The sequence below is a fragment of the Diuraphis noxia genome, unplaced genomic scaffold, assembly GCF_037042655.1.
Source record: "Diuraphis noxia isolate RWA-SAM2 unplaced genomic scaffold, SU_Dnox_SAM2 contig0002, whole genome shotgun sequence".
NCBI lineage: Eukaryota > Metazoa > Arthropoda > Insecta > Hemiptera > Aphididae > Diuraphis > Diuraphis noxia.
In genome coordinates this window covers 11,020,350-11,029,981 of record NW_028301712.1, presented here as the reverse complement: position 1 = coordinate 11,029,981, position 9,632 = coordinate 11,020,350, and the positions used below count along the sequence as shown (strand labels likewise).

Below are 9,632 nucleotides of genomic sequence, written 5' to 3'. Positions count from 1 at the left end.
TCAAACAGTCGGGCCACAACCTTACCCATAAATTAGCCGCTCCACATGACCACATCGTACAGAGTTTACTATAGTTTAGTTTTAGGCCCCGCGCAGACGTCCGTCGCTGATTATTATATTCTGTGCTGATACTCGCATACGATGTGGCGACACTCTCCGGTCTTATGATAAGAGCACGTGAAATCAAATAATAATAAATGCAGCTGCAGCTACCTATCAATATTGACAAATTAGTACTATATTGTCTATATTATACTATATTATAGCCGCTGCCTGCTGTAGTAAACTAGTAAACACGATTCAAGATATATATCTTTAATTCTGCTTATAAGTTATAATTAGTTACTACTGTTTCTGGTAGTTACTTTACTATCAAAGTCTTAAAGTATCAATATCAAATCAACCCATCCTGTGTAGAATAATTAATATTTGTTTGTATTTATTATGCAACGATCGTCATTCACTTCGAATTTAAATCGAGCTCACTCAAAAGACGCTAAGTGAATTACAATAATAATAATAATTACCCTTATTGTTAATTATTTGTTCTGGTTATCGATACGTTTTGCTCGTACTGTAAACTTCATTGAATCACTATTGTTCGCACTAGTGTTATTCAATTACTCGTTAAAATACTGGTGTGTTTCTCACCACTATCGTTTAGAAGACTCACAAAATTTGTTTTGAACACCATAACCAGGTAACGAAAACATAAACATGAACAGAACTAGAAATCAAGCTGATCACGAACTGAAAGCCAGGGCCCGTATATATGTGGCAAACATACCTGCAGCGGGCATGACTCGCAAGGAAGTTGTATCCGTATTTCACAAATATGGTGAAATTGATAGTAAGTTATATGTCAATAACTAGGTATATTGGATATCCAGTCTTTCAATTATTAAAAAATACTAATTTTTTCTTCAGATGTTTCACTGCAGACTAGACATGTTTTTGTACAGTTTGTAGAAGAGTCTTCTGCGCTCAAAGCCTTGGCTCAAAATCCTCCAGATTATATTATGAGCAAGAAGCTTGGTATGAATGCTACTTTTATTTAGTTTAAAATAGATTTGTATGCATTGCAATTTGTTTAGACAGTTTTGTTACAATTGTTTCTATTTTATATTCAGATGTGAAACCAGTAAGACCTTTCTTTTATAGAAATGGAGAATTAGTAAAAAATGAAAGAGCGGCAAATTTTGATGCTAATGAAAAGAGGTATATAATATTTGATTTATTAAATTATACCATATTATATTGTACATAATATGTAAATGATTTGATGTAAAGTACTGTTTTCAAAATTTTAAATCATATTTGCAAGTTGCATAGTTTATTTATGTTTTGACATCTGACACTTTAAAGCCATGCAGCTCAATTATATTAAATAAAAAGTTTTTTGGCTATTCCAAAATTACGCTACTTCAGAAATTAATACTAAAGAATACTCATTATGAAAATTGATTATTTTTAACTAATTATAAAAGTGAATTATAACTTGAATATTACTTAAATCTTATCATCCTAGACTTATTAAACACTATAATATAACGTGATGATTTCAGGAATGAAAACCGAAATCAACCAAGAGATTAGTAAGTAATACATTATATTATTATTTTTGTAGTTTACAATGTTTTATAGCATATGACGTAACAAATATTGTTTCGTAAATACATTTTTATTTTGGGCACAACCAAAATATTGATCACTAAAGAATATAAATCAAAAATGTATTTATATTGTTGTATAATATGCATGCGAATGTGTATGTATGTATTATACATATACATATGTATCGCATGTATATATATGTATGTGCAAGGAACTTGCTCACATGTGTTGACTCAGTGTATAATGAGTGTGTGAACCAATTCGGTTCTTATGTGACCAAAAAGGCTTAATTAACACATTCAAAGGTCTGGACAAACTGTTGTGACAAGGACCCATCGGGTGGTATGTTAGTCTTGGACAGTCGATAAAGTGATTAATAAATGCGTTACTGGGCAGAACCTCTTAGCAGGAAATCTATTAGTATCTACTATTCCCAAGCATCCATTAATTATATTCAGAATTTAAATTTTGTTCAATGATAAATAAATCAGTAAATACATCTGTAATGAAATGCATATTATTTTTATTCAAATAATATTTAACTAATCGAATGCTGTACGTTGGTACACCATACTTCATTATCTCAGAACATAATCAGTGAGTAGTAAAGTTTTGTTTAATCCACTTATCTCCTCAACAATAGATTTTAGTATTTGAATTCATAATTAAAGAAAAATGTATCAAGTATTAACTATTAATTTAAAATGCAACCTTTACGTATACCAGAGTAAGGCATTATTCCAATGAAATTTTATTTAGATAACATTTTATTCGAATAAATTATTATTCAAATGATTTTTTTTACAATTTTATTATTCTAATTATTTTCAAACTTTATTATTCAAATAAAAAAGTATAAAAATAAAAAACATCAGAACAAGCTGCAGTATTTAAAATTATATAATAAAAATCAATAAAACGTTTGATTAGTAAATTATTAAAAAAATCAATTTAGTTTAATATATAATAGTATAATTAATGCTATTATTAACTAAAAGACTTATAAATTATAATCTTATTACCATTATATGATACATATTTAGTACTAGTATAGTTTTTATTTGAATAGTAACTTTTTGAAATTATCAAATTAATTTTTATTTGTTATTTTTTATTCATTAAGTTAGCCTACACACTACACGTGTAATAATTTTTTTTATGTTATTTTTTAGTACTGAAAATAAAAAAATTTTAATTTAATAAAAAAAAATTTGGATAAATTCAAAATAACCTATTTGTGAATCTGATTATAAGAACTATTTTGATTGTAAAAAGATTTATCTAAGTCAAGTAGTATATTTCTTAAATTATTTACTTATATAATATTAATTTCTGTCATAGGTTTAATTATTTTTTTTTTATCAGGTTTTTCTATTTCACCTTGTATACATACAACTTTATCGAGAGTTTAAGACAATTAAATATAGGGGGTTATATTTTAAAATGTTTGATTTATTATAAATGTATTTCATCCCCCAAAAATATTCCAATGAACACTATAGTATTATGCATTAATGTGATAACATTTTTTGTAAAAACATCGAAATTAATGCATTTTAAACTTATTGAAGTTTCATTATATTGTTTTTACAATTTTAGTGATGATTTTAAACCAGTTAGACTCAATCCTAATGTGATGAATCCAAATGCTCCTAATGATTGTGAAATTGTTGTCACTAACAATTCTTTAACGTAAGTTTTAAAGAATACACTTTATTTTACATTATACTTACATTTAATTAAAATAAGTAATATTTATTTAGTGATTTTATCTATTATTTATTTTATAGAGAGTATGCAGAATTTTTAGAAGTGAACTTAAAAAAAATGAACATGAAAGTTGATTTGTTGTTTCCTAATCCTGATATACCAATGAATCGTGTTCTTGGAACATTAGCACAAAGAGGGACATTGTATGTTTTAGTTGTACGTGATGAAAATAAATTGTATAGAAGCGTTACTGTTGATATACTTCATGGTATACCTGAAGGTAAAATATTATGCAATTTCTAGACTACATAAATAAAATATACATGTGTGTGTGTGTTTATAAGCCTTAAGGCAATTCTTTTGATGCCAAACATACATCACCCCAGAAAGTTTTAATCTTTAAATAATATATATATATATATTTATATATATATTGTGGCGGTCCTGGACGGATACCGCGTGAGTCAGTGGTGTCACTAGTGTAGGAAGTGGTGAAAAGAAAAACACAAACAGTTCGCGGTATAATGATTTTTTTATTGTGGTGGTTGAAAATACAACCGCCAGAAAATGATCAACACGAAAATCAAAATAGCGGGGTGGTGAGGAGCGTGTGTCGTTCAGTGTCGGTCAGAGAACTCACTCTACTGTCAACCGGTTCGGAGTCTCGGCGGATCGACCGTTCCAGGCGCGCTTATCGCGTGTCGGTGTCGTCCGTTGTCGATTGGCGGTTGAAAAGAGAAGTAATTGCGCGATTTGCCGCGCAAAGGCCGTTTGAATTCAAACGGCTATTACGCGGGCCCGCGTCAATATATGTTACATGATTAAATGAGTTGTTATTATTTAGAGTACATTTTACAAAAACTTTCTTTTTTTCATCATAACAATTATTTTCATTTAAGTTTCTAAAGCAAGGGGACAATACTTTAGGCATGCAAAAAAAAAATGGTAATTTCAGAAGGCTCTGACTTTAAAAGTAAAGCTTTTTGCTGACTTTTGCTCCATTATTAAAACATTTCATTTTTATCCTTAAAAATATAAATGTTTACAAATATCAAGTAATTTTTGTTTAAGTGTTTTTTTAACACAAACATATTTTTCAAATATTTATTGATGTATTATTTTTATTTTTCTAGAACACAGAAACATGCCTTATAAAGATGCATTGACATTTATTGTTCATAGTTTTGATGCATACATTAGAGGAGATAAAATGACTCCTATACCTGGACTTACTGGCATTCCTATATCTGAATGTGGCTTGCCTTTAGGTGATAAACATCCTGAAGGAATCAGCACATTGTTGAATTTATTACAGGATCGAAGAGACATAACAGTACTACAGTATGATATGGTAAATATTAAATCTAAATTATAGTATACATTTTTAATTGATCTTTTCATAAAAAATGAGTAATATTTTTCGAATAACAAGTTTAAGTGGTTTTTTTATTAAATTAAATTTAAGAATAAAAATTATTTCTATTATTGAAATCAGTGGATAAATAAAAATATTTTAAACTTCAAAATAGAATTATTGGTTATTCAATATTTTATGATTCAATTTTAAATTTTTATCATTGAAGCTAATATTTGTAATGTTTTAACTTGATATCTTCATAAGTATGGTCTTACACTCTTACTCCTATGGATAACTTATTTTGCTTTAGCATTTAGTCAAGGTTTTGTACAAAATTTAAGTAACTAATACCAGGGCTATCTTTAGAGTTAGAGGCCCCCCCCCCCTCTATGGGCGTATTTATGGCATACTCGTATTATTTACATTAAGACCTCTTCTTCAGAAAAAAAAAAAAATACAAACATTTATATTATTTTACAATGATTTGTGTAATTTTCACCGAATGTTTATATAAGCATATTCTATCCACAATGCAATTTTCAAAAAAATTCAAGTTAAGTTGAACTATTTTTTAGGCAAATTATACAATTTTTGATCATTATTAGTTTTTTTAAATTAATATCAATAAAAATTTATTTGTTGGGTGGAAAAGCTTGAAAATTTAATAAAAGGCTTCTTATATAATGTTACAATAGCAGTTGAAAAATAAAATAAATTCATAGTCACAATTTTTTTTTATAAGCATTCAAAATTAGAATTTTTACAAAATATGTAAAAATCACGAAAATTCAAAAAATATTTTTTAAGCTAGAAATTCATAAAAAAATTTATTTTAGATCTCAGATTTGAAAATTTAATACAGGATTTCTTTCAAGTTTATCAACGTTTATCATAAAATAAATATCCACCAGAAAGTTAAATAAGTTTTTATATGAGCGTTTGAAATTTAAATTTTTACAACATTGGATTTTCACTAGATTTCTCATTTACTAATTTTCTTATTTTGGTGTAACTCTGAAACAAATAACTGCAGATACTTGAAACTTTTACTAAATGTTTATATAGACATTTTCTAAATTTGATAAAATTTTCAAAATATTTTGACTTGTTTTGAGCTGTTTACTGAAATTCTAATTTTTCAATTTTTTTAGTTTTTTTTTCTTTAGATATCAATAACAAATTATTTGTTGGGTAGAAAAGCTTGAAAAAGCTTGAAAAGACACTTAAATTATTGTTACAATAGCGTTTGAAAAATACATAGGCACGACTTTTTTTATAAGCATTTAAAGTTCAAATTTCAACTAAATACGTAAAAATTACAGCAATGTTCAAATTATCTTAGACATGAATTCATAAAAGTTTTTCTTTTTAAATCTAAGTTTTGAAAATTGAATACAAGGCTCCTAACTTATTTTTACAATAGCAGTTGAAAAATTAAAGAAATACATATTCACAATTTTTTTTTTACAAGCATTCTAAGTTTGGATTTGACAACATAAAAAAAATCACAAAAATTAGCAAATTTTTTTAAGCTTAAAATTCATAAAAAATTCTTTTTAAATCTGAGATTTGAAATTTTTTAAAAATCTATAATTTATCGTAGACAGATAAACTGTCTCCGCTAAGAATTGTTTTTCGTATACATTAATATAATATCATTACATATCATTATATAATTCCATCCATTACAATAACCCACTTGTAACCTACTTTTTTTTTTTTAAATAGATACTACAATATTTAAAAGAGAAAAAAGAGAAACATATCAAAGAGGAAGTTGGAGTCTTGCCAACTTTTAAGCCAAGTAAATATATATTTTTGTGTTTTAAATAATTTACAATATTAATAATTAAAAAGTTTTTTATTATTAAGGTTGTCAGAGCCAACTTGTTTAATTTCTGTAGTATAAAATTTGAAATTAATATTTTATGTTTTATATACTACTTTCGTTATGATACTTTTTCACTAATCTACTGCCTGATAACTATTTTAGATTCTGAACGAAGTGATGAATGTATTGATTTTACAATGATGTGTGTTTTTTTTTTTTTTTTTGTGTTTGTGTACAGCATAACTAGTCGAAATAATGCTTCGATTTCAAACTTTGGGGGTGGTTTCCGATGTAAAATTGAAGATCCTTGGTGCATTATAACAAAGCATAAACATTTTCCAACAGTTTTCAAAAAAAACGAGAAAAACAAAAAAAATTGACAGAAAAACTGGAATTTTTACGCAAAACCAGTTTTCGACCAAATTGATTTTTTTATATGGTTGTAATTCAAAAACTAATCACTGTAAATACTTGAAATTTTCACCAAATGTTTATGTTATTGTTATATATATACAGTTTAATTTTCAAAAAGTTTTGACTTTTTTTGAGTCATTTATAGACCACTGAAATTTTCGATTTTTTTTTTGAAGTGTCGGTAAAAAAATGTTGGACGACTAAAAAAACTTGAAAATTTAATACAAGGTTCCTTATAAGTCGTTCTTATTGTAGCTAAAAAAAATAAAAATCGTTAGTCACAATTTTTTTTTATAAGCGTTTATAGTTCAAATTTTTACGAATTATGTCGAAAACGCGAAAATTTGCAAGTAATTTTGAAGTTTAAAAATCATAAATTTTTTTCTGTTTATAACTAAAGATTAAAAATATAACACTAAGTTTTCCATAAGTTTTCCTTCAAATAGCTATAGAGAAAACTCGAAGCGTCGTTATAGGAAAAATTTTAAGTGCGTTTGAATTTTAATATTTTTGAAATTATCGATAATTATCGTTACGATAACGATATATCCTCAAACGATTTTAAACATTTGTTATTATTCAAAAAGTATAAGTCGTAGATACTTGAAAATTTTACCAGTTATTTAGATTGGCATTTTCTTTACATGATTTAATTTTCAAAATATTTTGACTTTTTTGAGGTATTTATAGACAACTGAAATTTTCAATTTTTAAAAAATTTTTTCGGCCCTATCAAAATACTTGAAAATTGAATACAAAGTTCCTCATATGTTATTCTTATAGTAATTAAAAAATTATAAAAATACGTAGGCCCAATTTTTTTTTATTAGCATTTGAAGTTCAAATATTGACTAAATACGTAAAAATTACGAAAATTTGCAAATTATTTTAAGCTAGAAATTTATACAAAATTTTCTTTTTAAATCAAAGATTTGAAATTTTTTAATTATCTATAATATATCCTAGACTGACAAATCATCTCCGTTCAGAATCGTTTTTCGTATAGGTACAATGATACCTATCATTGCATTCAAATCTAACCTACCCTAATCAGAGGTCCACCCCACCACCTAATGTACAGCAGAGCGACATCCACTTACCCGCTTTTTTAATATAACGATTTGTAGATTATGTATTATTCGGGACGTTGTCATTAAAAATCTGGTAAATTATGCGTTCTTCTTATTTTTTCAGAAATCTACAAATAATTTTATCAAAATTTAAAACTTTTTATTTAAATTATTTTTGATTTGTTTTTTTAAAAAAACCTTGCCTACCTTAAAAATTATTGCACTGTATAATCTTACAAAAAAAAGTGAAAATATAAAAAAATATATAAAATTGTATTGAAAATGATGACAATCGACAAAATTGCAATACAATTGAAGAAAGGTCAAAAATTGCAAAAAGTTGCACTTACAATTTTTATATATTAATTGGTACTCGTTTGAAACAAATTTATAACTTACTTAGCAACAAATCCGAACAATAGAAAAAAAATTGCAAATGCAACAACATCCGAGCCCTAGTCATAATTATTATTGTAATTTTTTAATAACAAATAATTTTATATTTTAGCTATACCAGATATACCAATTCTTCCAGCAGCAACTGCTATTCAAAATCCACAAGCTGCCCAGTTACAAAACCGTATTTTGAACATTTTGAATACATCCCTTTCTTCTGGTGCTCAATCTCAACAATCCGTTGAATCTAATCAAACTGAAAAAGAGCCATCAAGTATTCTTCAAGAACCTAATGTACAAAAAGCGTTAGAAAGTTTATTTCAGGGTGGTTCATTACTTAGAAAATAAATACTAATGTACATGTATTGTAAAAATAGTCCTTGTAAATAAATTATTTTGTTTTGCTTGTTTTAAAACAACTATTATAGGTAAAAGTATTTTTTATAGCCCTTCTGTTTATATTAATTTGATATAAGTATTTAATTTAAATAATAAAACAATATGAAATATAATTTTTTGTTCAATCTTGTATAAACTTGATGTTTATTGAGAGAGAATGTACTCAGCAATTACAAAATTCATGATATCGGTCACTTCAACACGGTTTTTTTAATAATTACTTATAAAGTGTGTGTTAAAATTACTATGCATTTGTAAAATTTGTTTATAATATTATAATAAATTTTTACTAATCACTAACATCTAATAGGCATTAAAACATAACAATGAATGTTAAATGTATTATATTATGTATTAGCATAATCTCACCTTATCCCAAGAAATACAAATTAAACATTCATTATCAATTATTGAATAACTAAGCCTTTTCTTAATTAGATAAATGGTAATATAGATCTTTTATTTATATATGGATATTAAATATAATCTATTACAATTAGTATATAAATGTTTATCCTTGAAAGTTCTTATTTAGTTTAACAAGAGTGAAGAGAATAACATAAATATGCATTTGTTATTATGTACATACAGGAACGGCGCTAGGATTTGCGGGGCCCCGGGCAAAATAAATAACAGTCACATTACATATTAACCAAACTAACTAATCTCTGAACAGTATAAAATATAATTTAAGAACTACGGGGCCTTGATTATAATTTTAAAATTGCGTGGCCCGGGGCAACTGCCCCGATTGCCCCCCCCCCCCTTGCGCCGTCCCTGTGTACATATTATAAATACAATTAATAGCCAATAATCAAGCTATTCTGTTATAAATCATAAT

The 9,632-nt window shown here is 26.4% G+C and overlaps 1 protein-coding gene across 1 annotated transcript; it reads left to right on the top strand.

The window, feature by feature from the left end:
- The first annotated feature begins 128 nt into the window (after window positions 1-128).
- Neos (nuclear receptor coactivator protein neosin) lies at window positions 129-9,098 on the top strand. Its single transcript, XM_015524094.2, has 9 exons — window positions 129-850; window positions 928-1,035; window positions 1,131-1,218; window positions 1,566-1,595; window positions 3,214-3,306; window positions 3,405-3,604; window positions 4,458-4,675; window positions 6,410-6,485; window positions 8,505-9,098. Exons 1-9 carry the CDS (start codon window positions 718-720, stop codon window positions 8,738-8,740), a joined length of 1,182 nt encoding a protein of 393 aa, XP_015379580.1. The 5' UTR covers window positions 129-717; the 3' UTR covers window positions 8,741-9,098.
- Window positions 9,099-9,632: the final 534 nt, after the last annotated feature.

Coding starts and splice junctions, on each gene's coding strand:
- Neos (XM_015524094.2), top strand. CDS start 718: ATGAACAGAACTAGAAATCAAGCTGATCACGAACTGAAAGCCAGGGCC. Junction 1,596..3,213: donor CGAAATCAACCAAGAGATTA/GTAAGTAATACA, acceptor TTACAATTTTAG/TGATGATTTTAAACCAGTTA. Junction 4,676..6,409: donor CAGTACTACAGTATGATATG/GTAAATATTAAA, acceptor TTTTTTAAATAG/ATACTACAATATTTAAAAGA.